Raw genomic sequence first — 18,964 nt, forward strand, 5'->3', positions numbered from 1 at the left:
AATCCCAATTTAATCATAAATATTTACAATTAAGAATTAATGTGTAATATAATATTAATTTAACTTCAATTACCCATGGCAGTTTCTTCTAAACCAATTTTAGTTTTGATAATCTCCATCACATCTCTAGCAGTGGCTGATGGATGAAATTCAACAGCATGATACTGCCCGTCCATAAAATGGAATCTTGCGTAAATAGGTCTGCGATTAATCGTGCACATTATCTCTTCCCTACTTGGCGGCCATTGTCTTCTTCTTGTGCCTTGCGTTCTGTAAAGGCACTTTTCAGCAAATCGGGCGTACTTCCCCTCTTCGGTAACGTAATCACTAGCACATCGTTTCAAATGTGCTATCAGATATTTTCGAACGACTTTTTGTGGGGGTAAGATAACTGAGCAGGCCAAAGAAAGTAACGCCCAATGCCTGAGATTGACGCGGCTATTAGGATCAGGATGATCCGTAGTTTGTTTGATCAATTGAAGATACAATTCACCTAACAAATTTTCTTTTCTTATACAACGTTCCATTACGGTTTGTATTAAATTCACGTGTTCATCTTCTACTCTACGAACAGTGTCTCCGTTTTGCCCTAGCCCGGCATAAGTCAAAATTAATTGGAATACACTGAGACCCATTTGCTCATCAGGATCTGGCAGTTTCGAAAGACTTTGAGGTATAGCTTGTCTACTAAATGCCCAGTAAGCATAAGGAAATCCTTTATAAGTTTCACCATGATCAGTTGCGCTACCATGTTCTTGTCTAAGTTTTTCTATTCGGTGTTTAGATAATCTTCGCAAAGTATTTCTCAGAAATCCTCCACCAGAATCTTGAGGTTTTCTTAGTATCTCCGCGTCTACTAATGTTCGCCGACAATTAACTAAATTATGATAAAGTCTAATACGATCTTCGTTAGTGATACATTTGAGTTTCTTAGTAGGAACCTCATTTTCCGTGATCCAACCTGCCAGTGCAGGACAGTAACTAACGATCAAACTACCTATCTCATTTTTCTGCGGTGTTTCAAAAACAAAACACTTATGAGAACTATCGGGATTGTGTCGAAGAAGAGACAATGTTATGAAAGAATCGCTCGGATCTAACATGATGCTTTCTACGTCCTGATAACGATATTCCGATAAGACGAATTTGTCATCTGGTTTAATCAACATCAATCCGTCACAATTGATACCTAAGATTAATTGATTGCCATAAGACCAATAACCTCGATAAGTAACGTTGAACATAGTCGTGCCGTAGAGAGGGTATTGCATTACACAAGATAAATATAACACCTTGGCAGCCAATTCTTTGCGACCGGCGCCATACTGTCTGTGTGCCTGCGCTATTATTGGCACCCAAACATCATCGCCACGGGCTCGACTGATTCGATAAGGCAAAAAACTATCAACTTCGCTATAATAATCTAATCGATCGTTATCTTTTGGATCGCCCAAAGCGACTTGCGCTTGTAAGCCTGCTAATTGGAGCGCAACCTTTTCAGATACTGGAAAGTCGTCACACTGGAAAATTAAAAATAAAAAAAAAGAGAATTAATTTTGTTTAAAAAACGAGAATACTTCAATCTTTTTCTCTAAAAGATTACCTTCACAACGTTATATACAGCTTGAGCATACAACATATTAACCTCGACAGGATCTTGAGATATTTCTCGGGTATTTCGGAAAAGTCTTCGTTTGAAAACGAATCGATTATCACCACTTCCTAAAGTAGCATTATTTCCACGACGAAGCGTTGAAAAGGTTGATTGTGCTGTGTTTAGTTTGCATTGTTTCCTGAGAAAATAAAATTAATTATCAATATAGAAACTTGTTAAAAATTTATTAATAATAATAATAATGAAACTTACATTTCCCAAGCGGCTATAACATCGTACAAATAATCATGTGCTCGTACATGTTCCTCTCCATCTGGTCTACTTTGATAAATTGCCCAACCTTCTAGAGATCTAAGACCTAACTTTTCACCTAATTTGGCAACAGCATCGGCAGCAGTATCTGTCGGATGTACATCAATTGCTTTGGTTCTTCCATCCAAAAAGAAAAATCGGCAAACTATAGTGCCTAATCGTCTCATAGCGGCAATCTCTACAGTCGATGGTGGATGTTGTCTACAGGAAACTTTCATGTTTTTACAATTATCCACACACCATTGAACATACTGTCGAAGTTTGCCTTCAAGAGCCAAATTCTTTCGTAAGAAAGATACAAAGTATTTGTACAATAGTTTACTAGGTTGGAAAGCAACGATAGCTAAACAGAGCAATAACCATACTCGTTCAGCCCATTCTGGGTTGGGATTATTAGTTGCTTGTCTCATACATTGAACGAAAATTTCATCTCTTAATTCTTCACGTTCAATACCGTAACCAATTATGCTTTGAATGGTTGCAATTTCTTGATCTAGTTTCATTTCTCCTCTTATATACTTACAAAGGTCCTAAGATTTAAAAAAGAATATTAATCTCAAAATTTATCAATGAAACAATATATATAAATAATTACTTACTCTAAAGACTGAACAAGCTACATTAACGTTATCAGGATCATACATATGAATATGAGAATTTGGTATAGTAGAACCTTTATAATAAGTAACCATTTCATACTTGGGAATATATTCTACACTCTTGCCACGTGACTTTCTAGTAAGTGTAGCCATTATCGTACCTTCTGGAGATCGTTCATGACTATTGAAATAATTTTGTGCAAACTCTACAATATCATGATAAGTAACTTCGTTATCAGATTCTTTTTTGTCTTCCAATTCTTGAAGTTTACGTTCTACTCTACATTTGCGTCTCTGTTCTCTTTCTACAGGTGGTTGTTGAGATTGTTGTGATTGTTGTTGTTGTTGATCATGGCCATTCTGTTGTTGTTGAGGTATTGGTTCGTGATGATTATGATGTAAATGATGACTGTTTGAATTTCTAGATCCTGGTCTAGATGGAGGACTACCAGCAATTGATTCTTTCATGATTTTGTTATTTGGTACTGGCGGAGGTGAACCACACGATTCACCATTGACCAATGGTCCAGAATTTCCATTAATTAAAATTGGACTACTAGGACTATTTTCTTCGCGTGGTAACACAGACTCATAAATTGGCTCTCCATTATCAGTAGAAGAATCACCATTTATTGTTAATGTAGTAGGAGGTGGTGGAGGTGGAGGAGGTTCAGTAGGTTCTGGAAGACTCGGCTGACCAAGTTTGCCAGTATTTGAACAAGGTATTCTTTGAGATTGTTGTTGCAATGGTGAGGTAACTTCTTGTCCATTTGGAGTATTTGCTTTAGATTCTGCTTTCGAATTCATTTCCAATTCTTGTTGAATTACAGTTTCTAATTCTACATCAAGATCTTCTACCAATTCGTCCATTTGTTCGCCAATTTCTTCGATGATCTGATTACCTTTTGATGATTGTACATCAGACAAGAATGAAAATAGATTGTCTAAGTCTACAGATTGTAAATCTGATGCAGCCATTTTAGAATTCATTTGCTCCGCCATTTGCGACAATGCAGCAATTTCTTCTTGTGCTTTTCTGTAAAATAGAATGTTTTATGAATATATTGAAATTTTATTTATAATAATAAAATAATTTAGTTTCTAAGCGCACAAATTAGTCAAGTGCTGATGTGTGTATTTGATAATAACGCACTAAACGCTGCATCTATGTTAAAAGCAATTACTTTTAATAAATACATCATGCTGCAGAAATTTTAATTCGCCATTTTCGAATTACCGATGAACTTACCCGGGTTCCATTCCAACAATACCATTGTACTGCGCGCTATAAAGGACATAAACGGAATATACTATTAACACACGAACGAACGACTATCCTATACTATCATCACGGCATTTTCTACACTGTGAAATAAATGTGTCGTATCATATAATTTCAAAATAATTATTTTTATACCTTTGACTTTCTTCCAAAGCTTTCTTATCTTCCATTAATCTTCTCTCCTCTTCCAATCTCTCTCTTTTTCTCATTTCTTCATCTACCCGCCTCATTTCTCTCAAAGCGGCTGCAACTTCTCTTGCAAATACACCACGCAAATGACTTTGTATCACAATAGCTGCTCTTCGTTTTCTAATAAACATTATTCTCAATTTCCAGCCTCGGTATGCATGTTGCACTTTCAATGCAGCATCTCTTATGCGTTTATATTCTATAAAAATACAAAGTTTTATCAGTAAAGATAGATAAGATAAAGAATAAATTATTAATTAAAAATAATTTACCACGTCGAACTGTATAACCCCTCCATATTTTCTGAATCATTATTGCATTACTAGTAACCATTTGATTTCTACAGTCTTCCAAAGGTTCGTGTACGTAACTTCTTAAAAATACTTTGGTCTTGCCTATTTGCCATTCGGTCTCTGGTATACCTTGACTACTAATCAAGGATCTAACAGATTCTTTTTCATTGTAAGTACGCGACATACGTCCTTTTTCCAGACAACGATATCTTGCTATAAAGTCATGGAAGGGCATATGTATAGGAAAACCTTCTTTCCTGATTCTAATAATATCCAACATGCCTAAATATTTCAACTGGTCCAGAACCAATTTCTCATCATAATGATTTGCAATCTTTTGCATATTAGGTTTGATACATCTGGCATACCAGGGTATAGTAGCTTGAAGAACATCGACCAAAGCTTGCAACTGATGCCTGAAGGAATCGCAAAGCGTTGGTTTGCCTTTCGAAGTTCCACGAGACATAGTAGTCGCATTTCCACCGCTTGCACGGGCTACTGTACATCCCAAGAGATCTTGATAAACTGTAATTTCTTGCACAAATTCATTTGTACTTCTAGACATGAAATCGAAGAACACGTCTTGTTGTACATCTCGATTTTTATCCACAAATCCCTCGACCGTATACGTTACGCAACCTGCGTAATGTTTTACACCAAATTCTTTTTCCCATTTTCGTCGATCATCTCCTTTCACATAGCACGGATGGTTCTCGAATTCTGCATGCAAATTGGTCAAATAAGCTAGGTCTGAACCTTTCGGCATATGGCACTGTTCGGTTAGTAATTTAAGAACACATCGTGGAGGTTTCTCGATTAATTCCAGGCACATGGTGTTGTCCGTGAAGGTGATATGGGAGTATTGGATCTCTTCCTGTCGGTACTGAAATTCAAAACGTTTCACGTGTTATGATAACCAATATAGAAGGACAAGTATCACCTAATCAACTTAAGAACGAGTCGATTTTAATAAGATAAAGTGAAAAATTTATTACATCGATTCGAGTAAACGAAATACTGTAGATAATTTATATAAATCTTGAATATATTATTATTACATAAAAAAAAGTATCGAAGTATTCAATTCAATTACCCTCACTATTTCCTGCCAATTGAGGTCAATTGAATTTCATCCTATCGATTACATAATAAGTCCATCATTTCACCCTATCATCTTTAATCGTATCATATAACCGATTAAATATATAGGAAAATAAGAACGTGTAGAAAACGACTTACTAGTTCCTGTTCCAGCGCGAACACGTAGTGATTGAAAAACTTGTGCAGCTTCTCGTTCGTATAATTAATACAGAGTTGCTCGAAACTGTTCACGGCAAAGTTCTCAAAGCCAAATATATCCAAAACACCAAGAAACCTTGAGCTATCCTGGCCAGGGTTTGTACAATTATTTATATGATTGATTAACCAGGCAAACGTTCTCGAGTATAATGCTTTCGCCATAGCGTGTCTATTTTCACGGGCTTCTTGAACTTTCAATGGTATCTCGGTGATATTTCCTCGGACGTTTATCTGTCGTATCAAAACCACCTTGGTGAGATCTTCAACCTGAAGTCCGAGCAAAGGTGCAACTGTACCAACGATGTCAAGGTCTTCTTTAGTTAGCTCGCATCTCTCACCATCCACATCTTCAAAGTTTAAATTTCCGAGCCAGAGAATGGCAGACAGGACTCTGAAAATACCCTCGCACATTTCTGGCGCGACCTATAAAAATATAATTCATTATCTATTTATTTTAACAATGTATTGAATAAGAAAAAAAAGAAGAAATCAACAAGAAAAAGATATCAAAAAAAGGCATTATATTTTTATGTTTTAAAATATTCTTTGATAATTTTCTTATATTTTAATTTTCTAAATAATTTTTTAAATATTTACATTACTACATTGTTTAAATATAATATGAATGAACCATTTTACGACATCATTGATTATGTATTAACTACCTGTAGTACATTAAATGCAAGCCTAAGAGCATCCAGCTTCTTGCAATCGGAGATTCCATCGATTTTCACGCAGCCAGACTGATTCAAATATTTGTAGTGACTGGCTGGCATCAGTTTATATTGTTCGGCGAATTCCTTATCCCTAGTCCCAGCCTCGACCAGCTGATAGAACACGTGGTAATTTCTCTCGCCGGCGCTTTGAAATGTTATGCGACTCTGCTCGAGCAAATAATCTTGGATAATGCATCCCTTGATCATCCACTTGCTGTCGAAGCATACTTGCATGAACTTGCCAAACCGAGAGCTATTATCATTCCTCACTGTCTTCGCGTTTCCTGTTTTAAATAATAAATATAAAAATATTTTTAAATAACGATTATTATGAAAGAAAAAAAATGTCAATTTCCATAAAAATCTGTAACCTTTTAAAAAGTCTATGATCGAAAAAAATAATGGAAAAATAAATCTATTTTAATATTGACAGAATTAAACGATGTTGAAAAATATTTTTATAACGAAGTTAACATTTTGAAATGGATGCGCTTTGTCGAGATACAAAAGCAAACGGTACAATTTTCATGACACTCCCCTTAAATCTTTTGCTTCTCGTGACCCAGTTTTTACCCCTCGCGCTTTTACATTTAACACCTGACTCATTCTCGGCCTCTTGACTTCGAATAATGAATCCCCTTTATTTTTTAAATGGTATTAAGAATAACGTTCATCGATCCATTTCATCAAAAGTCTTTTACATTCCGTTTATATTTCTTTTTCGAGCGTTGCCTTCAGAATGAGAAAAAAAAATCTTGAAAAAAAGATTCCTCTTGGATTTTTATAAAAGGTATTTGTAAAACAGTTTCGTAATAAATAATTCTATTTTTAATGAAACTTGAGTTAACAATTTCTAATTTCTTCTATTTATGATCATTTTCAAAGTTTTCCAATTAATAATGATTCTATGAAGAATAGAAATTAACAAATTTTTTTTTAATAATAATTCCACTTGCAAATGTAATAATGTAAAATAGAATGATAATAAATTATATTTAATTTAATATTAAAAATAATCCAATCACGATTTTAAAAAGTTATATAATAAGTTTCCAGTCGATTTTATGAAAGACAAACTTTTCGTTAGCGTGATAGGCTACAATTTTCTGGAAAATTAAGAGCAGAAAGTAAATTGAACGAAAATATAATTAACGGACAAAAATTGGTCGTTAACAAGATTATTGTAATTACCGAAAGCTTCGAGGATAGTGTTCGCTTCCAAAATTTGTTGTTCCACCCACGTATCGACATTACTGGTCACAGAGCAAAGATACTGTAAGATGAATTTTGTGGTTTCCGTTTTGCCTGCGCCACTTTCACCAGATATCACACAGGATTGATTGCTCTCTGTATCCTGAAGTGATCTATACGCCGCTTCCGCCAATGCAAATACATGTGGCTCCAACGAACCCATTTTTTGGCCATGGTATCGATTCACGTATTCCTAAAAAATCGAAAAATTTGATTTTTTTTTAGAAAATCTCTTTTCATAAAATTATTCATAAAAAAGATTTATTATTTTTATGGAGTTCAAATTATTTTTAATTCTATATTATTTTGATAGTTGAGATAATTTTGAGATATTAAACGACGAAATTGAGAATGTAAGATCTATAGGAATAACTTTATTTCCGATCCGGAGGAAGTTTAATTCACTTATCAATAAGTGAATTATCTATCTATGCCTAAAATATACATATATTAGAAAATAAATATAGTATATAATATAGTAATCAATGAATAATCAATGAATGAAAATTGTAAATTGAAATTTGATTATTATTATTTAATTTATAATTAATAAATAATTTTACTTACTTTTTTTTTAATATCAAAAACAAAATTGAATAAAGAAATTTATTCCATTTCAATTATTTTAGTTATAATAAATATTTTAATACATTTTTTGTTTTTTTTCTTTCCGTCATGGTAAGAAACTATGATATAATTCATTAGTTTTAATTATTGTTTTATCATCGTGACAAATAGATTGCGATAATTCAATTTAAATTAAAGGCGATAGGCTCAACAACTCTGGTAACCTGATTAATTGTAGATGTCATTTGATAGGACATTCTATGTCCAAGTTCCATTAAGTCCCTTTCATTTACTGGTTCCCTTGAGAGATCGTATTACAGTTCTAAAAGATATGTACATCAATAGTTCGATTTCAAACAGATTAACGCTTTGCGTTTATATTATTCGTATCAGACGGTCTCCATTGTTTGCGAAAATTGTTTTATTTAACATTACGAATTTATTATTTATATTCATATTTGTTACTATTTCAAAAATGATATACAATGCAATTTTTCTTCTTTAATCTAATTTAATATATAAATTATAATATAAATAAAAAAACACCTTCTATAAGATATAAATATAATAAAAATAAAGAATAATAAAACAAAACGAAACAAAGAAAATGATAAAAAAAGTTTATACCTAACTTTCTTAAATCAATTACATATTTATCGCAAGAATTAGAAAAGAAAAGAAATAGCAAATATTGGTTTATCAAAATACTGGAATTCTATAATTTTTAAACAGGAGAAATTTCCCTTATTAAACAGTTTTTGCATGGATTAGTTCGTCCATGCATTATATATATATATGACACTTTAACTGGTCTTGTACTTGCAGCCAGTGCCGAACGAAGTAGTGCAACCCAGTTTCATGTCAGACATATCCTCTGCGCAACTGCGAACGCAGAGAACGTTAATTCACTAACCCTCATGGCTCGTGAAAATTCATCGAAACGCTTGATCCATTTCCATAAAACCGCAGAGAACTCTCAGCATTCTACCTTCTGTTACATATATACATTCACTATATGTCTATACATCTTAACGAAAGATCGAGTGTACAACGATTCAATAATTCTATCTAGATTGGAATGTTACATGAAATTCTCGCAATTTACTTTATTTTTTCGCCGGGAGAGGGAGAACGCGTCAAGATTTCGGTTACAATATTCAAAGATACACATTTCATTCGAGGAAATGTACGTAGACGATGTTGGAGAAAAAAGAAAAAAAAAATTATGCAAACATAACTGTATGCAGGGTGAAATTTACGTAACTGGAATTTCGTGAATTGCTTGGTAAATGTTGATGTTGGCAAAAATTGGTTGAGATGAAAATCGCGATGTTCTGGTGAATATTTAAAAAATTTCTTTTTTTTGATATTCTTGAATATTTCAAGTTCAATTTTTGTAAAAAGAATAAATAATATTAAAAAAAAATCGATGTTATTTCCAGTTTCTATATTAATCTCTATTTATAGATTTTTCTATATATATATATAAAATTTACTTAAAAATACGCCATCTGTCGTATTTTTCAAATAACTAATAATGAAAGTTATTTTCCTTTCTTTTCTGAATGTAATCAAAGGATAAAGATAATACTAAGAAGACACTTTATCGGATATATTCGAAAGGAATTATCTTTAGGTATGTTTGCATGGAAGATAAACTTAAATTATGACCATAAGTTCTTGAGAAAATAAATGACCTCTCTTAAAAATAGCGGAATACAACGAATTCCAGGTGGCTGTCATACGGAAGTTCTATAGGCATATCTTATCTGTTTTCTTTGAAAAGTACATATATATAAATGTGCCCATATGTATATCCATACATTGGTATGTGTGAATATATGGATTTTCGACATCTCCATACTTTTTTATCCGTGATTGTTTGTTTTTTAGAAATGTCAATTTTTAGCAAGCTGCTATTATTAAAATGATGTTTGAATAGCTCTTACCAGGCTATCTAACTTTTATTGCGAGATTGTTCGGTTGGAGAATATATTTATTGCCGAAAATGAAATTTTTTGAAATATGACTATCATTTTTTAAATCTAATATTTCTTCAAACATATAACATATTTAAATACTCATACTCATATACTAATAAAATAACTTTTTTAGGTCATTTAAAAATTTTTTGTTTAATTATAATTATAAAATAAAATAAAATAATTTTCGTCTTTATGAATATTACGATATAATATAATATGAGAGAACATTATAATATAATAAAATTAAAAATAAAATTTGTAAAAATTTATTAAATTATTAAAAAATTATTGTAGAAAAAGATTGTAAGTATTGCATAAAGATATTAACTTGTCTTTAAATTCTTTCATTTGTATGCTATTATCTCAGATTTACAGTTCTTTCATTATCATACGTGTCCGCATATTTTAAAGCGTAATGCATATCTACTTATATCTATTTCTATTTCTTTCACACCATCAAAAATATCTTTCAGATTCTCAAAAACTTCTTCCTCTTTGTAGAACGGAACAAAATGACTGGCTCTTTGCTTTCACACAATGGTCGGAAAAGAAAAGAACGGAAGAAAAGCGCGGAAAACGAGCGAGCTATGCGCATCGCGAATGTTTTGACTCGAAGCGAGTACTCGTGAGCTTCGAATGAGCGAAGAACTTGTGTCCCCATTTATTCCTACAGCTGCGACTGCAAAATCAGTGCACGGTTCGCCGACTAGAGGCCACGACTCGTGTCAGGACACCGAGGTCGTGCTTACGACCCCTCTTTCTTCGATGGTGTCGTTGCCCGGCTATGTGCGCAAAGACGAGCGGAAAAACGAGGTTACATCGAATCGAACAATATAAAAACAGAATTGTTTTCCTTATATTTGTTTCTTAATCCTTCTATTGCATATTTATTTGAGGCTATTTTTTTTTGAAAAATATTAATTCGATAAAAAATCTGTCATTTTTAATTTTTGTTAATTTTTGTTAATTTTACATGTTAATAACATGTATATCATAATTTTAGAATTATCCAATATCTATCGATAGTTTTTCTTTCTTTTTTAATATTGCAAATGATACTAGGATACTTCTTGTAATTTTTTATAATTTTTAAACATTATAATTTTTACAACTTATTTATTTTTAACTTATTATTTTTTAACTTATTTATTTTTATTTTTAATTAATCATAAAATTCATTTAGTGAGAAAATTGTTCAAGAGAGATTCCCAAGGATAGAATTCAAAAATTAGATAGTCAATTAAATATATCTTAAATATTAGGATAAGGATATTAATATATATTAATATAATACTAATATAATAAAAGAAATTCAACAGAACTGATTAAAGATGATTCTTGATGATTCGCAAAGAACTTTTATGGAGAACTGAATGAAGATATGTTTTGTCAATCGAAAAAATTATAGTGGAATTATATTTATTTTTCATATCTTATTGATATGAATTGAGGTCGAAAATATAATATTTTGTTCTTTGAAATTTTTTTAAATATTAGCATGATTATAATTCAATATATAAAAAGAATCCAATTTCTATACAATAATCTCAAAATTTGTCATACATTAACTTAATTTATTTATCAATTTTATTTTTTATAACGACTATAATCAAAATGCATTAACTTTAATTTTCAGAGACATACAAAATCATGATAACAAATTTGATTTAAAAAAAAAAGAAATTTTTTTTTTTTACGAAATGATGGAAATTATACACGTGAGAACAGAGATCTACATCTTATTTGCATGGAAACCTAACGAGGCATTGGTGATCACGTGAGCAGAGCCCATTCTTCAAACCAAAGAATGAGACGGCTCCAGAAAAAGGGGGACGCTTCGTTTTCTCGAACGAACAAAACCACAGCCGGTAAAACGGCGTAAAATAGAAAAGACCTGGAACAAAATGGAACGATCTAACAGCCTGCAGCAGGTCTGATCTTAATGACGACACATACTGGCAGTCCAGTTACTGCTGGATGATCGTCTTTGACGTAAACCAGCACGGTTGATTACTTCGAAACAGTCGGATTGATCGTTCATATGTGCAATATGTGAGTGAAACAAAAAAAAAAAAAAAGAACGAAAAGGAGATAGAAACATAAGTAATACAGCATGCGCAACAACAAAATGTTCTCTCTATAGATATATACCTTTATTTGCATTTGCAAACTACTGCAAATGAAGAAATATATCGAGATGCTCCAGTTTCCTTTGTTTTTGAAAAGTTAAACTAAAAAGTTAAACTGATAAACTAAGAACTAACTTTTGACTCAATTTACATATTTCTAAATACCATTTTTTCTTCAATTTATTTGTCATTTCTCTTATAAATTTTTTTGAAATACTATTTATTCGATTGAATGATTCAATTTCTGAAGAAAATTAACGTAGCCTTTTAAAAGTTTCAGGAACTCTATTAGCATTGAAGTTACGTGCTAATAATGATAAATATCAAGAATGGATACGGTAAATTTATCGTGGTTTTTAAATGGCAGCAATGGAAATTATCCTTTTAAAAATCTCTTTCAAATATAAATTATAACTGTGTGATTTACTTTTTACAACTTGATGTAATTTTTTAAAATTTCAGAAATTACTGTGTTACTGAAGTTATCTGATAACAATGATATGATAAGATATGATGTAAGACATTACTGAAGTTCGTAAATGGCAACGGAAATTATCCTGATCCTATCCAAGATAGATATCGTGGTGGTCGACGATTAATCAAAACACGACACCGTTCACGAGGAGAACCGATATTCAATTACCACAAAATTATCCTTACATACTAAGATCGTTGAGACCTGCTAACTGCATTCCCAACTTCCTTCTACGAGTTACGCTAACGATCGAGAGAAATGGATTAATTCTTACACGGAATTCTTGTCGATTGAAAAAGAATAAACTGCAAGAATTACCGTGAAACTAACAGTATTTAAATAGAGAATTTCTTTCTTTCAATTATACTGTATAATTTTTGAACTAATTCTACTAGATATTCACTAGAGAAATCAACTCAAACACTTTACACATAATCAAATCAAAATAATTTCACTTATATGAATATTAATATATAAATCAAAAGTGTATAAAATAAGTCAAGTTGAACTTAAAATTCAAGGTAATATAAAATAATTCTTTATCCTCAATTAGTATACAATTATTTTTAATCGTGTTCAATATCCAATCGAATACGTTGAATTTCTAGAAGAAAAGAATCGGTAATAGGTTTATGCGGATCGAAATGGGTACCCGGGCACCGTCGCCAACGAGAGGAAAGAACGAGGCACCGAAGGCTCCAGGGCAACCACGACGAGTCTCCGAATCCGATGTGCGCTCCAGCCCGATCAATAACACGGGGCGTGCACCACACCGAGCCACCCTCTTCCTTCTTGCCAGCCAGGGGTCCTCGTTTGGTACCCCGGCTGACCTTTGAAATTACCGATCTATCGTATATGTACAATCGTTTCACATTTTAATCTTTATTTTCTTTTCCTTCTACTTGTTATATATTTCACTTGAAAATATATATTATTCATATCTTTAGGAACAGTAGAGTAACTTGGAATTTTCTTGTTGAGAGACAACGCCCTCTTAGATTCTGGAAACATTGTTATTCATTCTAAGGGAAGAATTTATTTTGAGAGTAAGGTAAGGAAGGAAGGAAATTTTTAATTATATTCTTTTTTGTTAAATAATTATTTCTGAAAATAGATAAAGATTGGATATTTAGAAATTATGGAAGAGATTTAATTGATAAAATAATTAGAATTTGTTTTAAAAAAAAGAAGAAAGCTTTTATATTTATAGTTTTTCTATTAGATAGTAATTTAAATAAAAGATAGAAATTGAATGTATAATTAATATAAATGAAAGATAGAAATATGATAAAAATATTTAAAAGGAAAAGAAGTTTTTGAATTTTGTTCCTTTATTCTTAAATATTCTTAAATAATTGAATTTAATTTGAAGAATTTAAGAATTCAGAATTGGAGATTAATTGGCAGAATATTTGGTTTTATTACAAGTTTTTATCGAGAAAGATCTATTCAAAAGTACTCTTTTCAAAACCTCTTTAAAACGTGACTCATTTGGTATGTACAACGCGAATTCATAAAGTCAAAAGAACGCGATTAATGTAGAGACACGGGTTATACATCAAAGCGGTTTTCCATCGAATCTATTATACAGACAACTCGTGGAAACCAGTCAAACATGAATCATGGAAAAAATACTATATACTACACTAAATCTTTTTAAAAGATTACTCGAATCAAGCAAATAAAATTATGTAAATAATAAATATCGTTTATATTAACAATCTCAAAATTATATAGAAAATATAAAAAAAAAAATAAGATGAATGACATAGAATGTCTATGATATGAAAAGAAATTATACGCAGAAATAGAAAAACATAAAAAAAAATTCTTTTCATTAAAATTAAAAAAAAATTAATTCTCGTATAGAGTACTTATTTAAAAGAAAAGATAAAAAAAATTATATGACTGAATATATATATATATATATATATATATATATATATATATAGAATCTTTACAATAGAAAAAAATAAAAGAGGGTCATACGACTTCGACCAGGTGGAAAGGGTTAAATCGCTGACTCGGAATAAATTTTATTGTACCGTAATTTTTTTTTCTTTTTATAATGCCTTAATTTGATTTAATCGCGTAACCCTTTCGTTTTATTTTATTTTTTCTCTCTCTCTTCCATAGCACGACGCCACACGATATTCGAAGGGTCGAATGCCGTTCGAGGACCGTTTCACTGTCGGCGACCCGTATTTACGTACGAAGTGGCTGCCACTCGATCCCGAAATAAGTCCTCGCGCGCAGGCTGCGCACCCTAATTCACTGGCCAGGCGCTGATATGCGCGTTAACGCCGCCAATGGTTTTAAGCCCGATGCTCGCACGCCTCGAAATAGAGATTAAAAAGCGACGCACGCATGAGAAACGGGAGAAAAATGACGAGCTGTGCACCATTATCGGGGGATACGCGGTTGGCAAAGTTCGAAATCCCCGCCTTTTCTCAGGTCGGATAAAAACCAATTTGTCATTGGTTATCGGAAGGAGGAATATTTTCGAAAGTAACGCGTAGATAATTTTCTTGGGAACGGTGGGAATATTTTTGAATTATGAAAGTGGAAAGTGGTTTAACACGTTCTCCACGTATAAGGTATCTTGAATTCGAGTTGTAATATATTTTAAAGTACAGTCGATCGCGAAAGTTCTTTGTCTCGCAAAAATTTATTTTGTTAATAAAAGTTTTTTGAATAAATACGTAGATAATAGATTATACGCAGAAATTTTTTAAATATAATTTTGAACGTATAATGTTATAAATTTAATATATACGTGCATACATATATGTATATATGAAAATTATATTTCTTAGAAATAGTCGATTATTTGAAGTTGACAATGGTTTATGGAAATAACGAAAAAATGAGGGGAAAATATGGTGTTTTCACAGCTGGAAAGATAAATGATTTACACCGATAGATCGATAATGGAATACCGTGACCTAGAAAACTTTTCCAAAGAGTTGATCAGTCGTTTCGCGATATCACTACGAAACCACGTTGCGACTTCCGTTTCCTGTTTTCCAATACGATAAAGGCGTCCTGTCTTTGCGCGTTTTGCGTGTTAACGAAACAAGTTTGATAAGAACTTTTGTTACAACATCAATCATAAATCACCAATTTTTTCTTATATTTTTACAACTATTCTTTCTTATAGATTATAACAATTCAATGTCATCTTTGTATTAAGATTAATAATAAAAAAATAATTTTTAACTTTTTATATTTGGATTGATTCAAAAATATTTTATAATACAATACTTTAATCAAAGAGTTTAATAAGTACAACTATATTTTTCTAAAATTTTTGCTACAAAATAGTATTAGAATAATGGCCAGAATTATTTTAATAGAGTAAAAAGATAAAAAGAAAAATTATTGTTAAAAATTCCAAAAAGATTCATGGTCACAATTTAATAATGAAACTTTCATGAAATTCATGACCAACTTCTTAATTGTATACTGAAAGGAGAAGCCAATTATTACTTCGAAAGAAGAGGGGATGGGGGCACGTGTAGCCTTCTCTGTTCTTCGAGGCAACCGCCGTGTTTAATATTTGCTATTCTTCGACGCCACTTCCTGCACACATTTGACGCAGGAAGTGCGTAAGTAATTGCGCATTTTAGTAACGGCGGCACGATGCTTGTCACTTTAATTTTGCCGCATCCAACCGATCGCTTTTTAATCGATATCCTATATTTCTTTTTTACATTTTTTTTTCAAAAAATATATAAATAATTCTGGAACGATAAAGCAGCGAAGTAAAAGTAGATGATAAATTTTATGCAAAAAAAAAAAAATCAAAAAATAAATTTAGAATACTCTTACAATATCTAAAAAGGTACATTACCTAACCTCAAAATCGAGTAACGAATCCAACTTTGATATTGATTGACACATTGCATTAAATTTAAAGAAATTGTTTCCCTATGAAAAAGACAAAACACTAACCATTTCCATCCCTGAGTTTTTCAAGTATACACTACCCCATAATTCTCAATGACGCCAATTATCCCCAATCGTACAATGAGCCAGACTTTCGCCCCACAATCTCCGTACAATCGAATCGATTGTCTCGATCCAAATGTACAAAAGAAAAAAAAAATGAGTGAGTGAGAGAGAATAAAAAGAAAGAATCTAGCATTCGTTTTAAATGCACGGCATTAAAAGATAATCACGTACAATAATTCCAATTTACTCACGTTCGTGTAGAAGTCCACTTCTTTGTAGGGGTTCACAGCCACCAATATGGATCCGGTATACGTCTGGTATCGAATAATCGTAATACTGAGTCAAGGAAAATTATCGGTGCGCCGACTCGTTAAATCGGTGATGAATTCAAGCCGTTCGTCGTTCGTCTATTAATCTGAGGGATGCAAATGAACTGGAAGGAAGAGAAAGGAGGAAGAAATGGAAATTTAAAAAGAGAGAGAGAGAGAAAAAAAGGAAGGGGGGAAAAAAAGAGAGGCGGAAGGTTGTGTTTACCTGTAGCTGAAAGGAACCGTGTCGACGGCATTATTTCTCATTCCCCAACCTCGTGAACCTCCTTGAATGATAATGCGGCATGCATTCCCAATGGGGGCTTGTATTCTGCGCGTGACGTCACGCGTGATGCAGCAATGTGAACGCGTGTCGGTATTTTCTTTTTTTCTTTTCTTTTATATTTTTCGACTGCTTTATGAAATTTTGTATATTTATAACGAGGTGAAAGATGTAAATGATAATCGTTTCGAAAATTGTGTCATTACGTACATTCATTCACCACGTGTTACACATATATAGTTACATATATAGTTACAATTTTTCACTTGTCTTTAAGTTGGTAGTACGTGAAAGTTTGAACTGGAATATCTTTGATCTTATGGCCGTACGTACGAAAAGTAGAAAAGGTATAAAAGTTGTTTAAATATATTCAATGCATAAAAAACTACTTTTCAAACTATAGTTGACATTTTTTTTTTCCAATTCCAGTTTAAAACACGTCCGATACGGAAAAATGTTCGAAGCATGGCCTGATATTTTCTATTCCAATATACCATGGGTCGTAGTGTTATTTTTATCCTAACCTACGCCTGCCCCAGAAATCGAAACGCTTTTTCCAAACAAAATAAAGAAAGAAAGAAAGAAAGAAAGAAAGAAAAGAAAATTAAATCGATCTAAATATAGAAATCAAACGGTCGAATTCAATGAAAATATCGATTTCCTCCCCAACGATTAAATATCTCCTTCTCCTCCTGATTCTTTTATATCTTCACCCCATCATAATTCATTCCTTCTGTCATTCACAATCGGTGACAAATCCGACTAATCACGATATATATTTGAAAATATTAATCGAAAATATAAAACGATCTAAATCGATTCTTAGAAACGAAAATCCCATCTCCACAATCAATCAAAATATAGTACAATGTTTTCCACCAGTGATTGTCTCGCAATTTACCCTTCTTAAGACCGAAGAAAAGCTTAAGTCTCGACAGCTTAAACGCATTGGTGGTACGTAGAAGTAGGAAGCGGAAGTCGAGAGAGCTTGCGCCACTTGAGAAACGATTTTAACGATCTCTCGAATTACCGAATGGTCTCGAAAGCTCCCTTCTTTCCATCCTTCTTCTTTCCATCCAACTCCGTATCGAGTATTATTATCACAATGCTCCATTCTCGGTGATATCTTCATTCATTCAAGGGAGAGGGGAGGGAAAAAGGGACGAAAATTATCGGTTGCAAAAAGAAAGAATTCTCGAGAGGGCGATCGAACGAATCTCCTATCCCTTGCATAATAAACCGAACGATGACACGGTTCCGATGCTGGATTTTTTCCGATGGGGTGGAGGACGTCGAAATGACGTCACACCCGGGGCAGAGCACGGATGACTCACGGATGAATGCCTGCAGCGAGAAAGGGGATAATACACCTCTATATAACCGTACCACCCTTGTGTAACATTTGGAACGACAGGGTGCACCCTCCCCACGCCAAATAGTCCGCTTCTGAAACTGGTCGTGAGATTACACTTCGCGATCGTGTGTACACGCGACATACGATTTTTTTTTGTGTGTTAAGAAATTTGAGAGAATATTGGAAATTATTGAATGGGAAGGAGGGATAAGAATTTACGAAAATTATTCGAGAAACGAGTGCAATCTGGTATGGTTTCTTTCAAGGTGAAAATATTAATTCATGAGGGAATGTTTTTTTTAAATAGTAAAGAAGAAATAATTTACACTATTTTCAAGAATATATTATCGAAG

The 18,964-nt window shown here is 32.6% G+C and overlaps 1 protein-coding gene, 1 long non-coding RNA gene and 1 other non-coding gene across 6 annotated transcripts in view; 2 read left to right on the forward strand and 1 right to left on the reverse strand.

The window, feature by feature from the left end:
* LOC413171 (myosin-I heavy chain) overlaps positions 1–18,964 on the reverse strand; it is a 37,959-nt gene that overhangs the window by 3,632 nt on the left and 15,363 nt on the right. For 2 of the 3 annotated variants that reach the window (XR_409911.3, XM_006564187.3), the window contains exons 3-13: positions 16,918–16,980; positions 7,497–7,749; positions 6,255–6,589; positions 5,530–6,012; positions 4,270–5,173; positions 3,944–4,196; positions 3,776–3,811; positions 2,527–3,562; positions 1,868–2,457; positions 1,604–1,793; positions 74–1,520 (exon numbers count right to left, since the gene is read on the reverse strand). Coding sequence is in view for 2 of the 3 variants with exons in the window: in XM_006564187.3 (XP_006564250.2) it covers positions 74–1,520; positions 1,604–1,793; positions 1,868–2,457; positions 2,527–3,562; positions 3,776–3,811; positions 3,944–4,196; positions 4,270–5,173; positions 5,530–6,012; positions 6,255–6,589; positions 7,497–7,749; positions 16,918–16,980 (5,590 nt within the window). In the remaining variant the exon portion in view is untranslated. The remainder of the gene's footprint in view (positions 1–73; positions 1,521–1,603; positions 1,794–1,867; positions 2,458–2,526; positions 3,563–3,775; positions 3,812–3,943; positions 4,197–4,269; positions 5,174–5,529; positions 6,013–6,254; positions 6,590–7,496; positions 7,750–16,917; positions 16,981–18,964) is intronic. The other variant, XM_396622.7, reaches the window with a different exon arrangement.
* On the forward strand, positions 4,662–4,764 carry Mir3731 (microRNA 3731). Its single transcript, NR_039519.1, has one exon. It is a non-coding gene; the product is annotated as a microRNA 3731 (primary transcript).
* Positions 12,411–15,938, forward strand: LOC102656705. 2 transcript variants are annotated; one of them, XR_001702936.2, is made up of 4 exons: positions 12,411–13,233; positions 13,321–13,763; positions 14,849–15,309; positions 15,529–15,938. It is a non-coding gene; the product is annotated as an uncharacterized LOC102656705 (long non-coding RNA). The 2 variants fall into 2 exon arrangements; XR_409907.3 differs by lacking the exon at positions 15,529–15,938 and having other exon boundaries at positions 14,849–15,429.

Source organism: Apis mellifera, linkage group LG5 (assembly GCF_003254395.2).
Source record: "Apis mellifera strain DH4 linkage group LG5, Amel_HAv3.1, whole genome shotgun sequence".
Taxonomy (NCBI): Eukaryota; Metazoa; Arthropoda; class Insecta; order Hymenoptera; family Apidae; genus Apis; species Apis mellifera.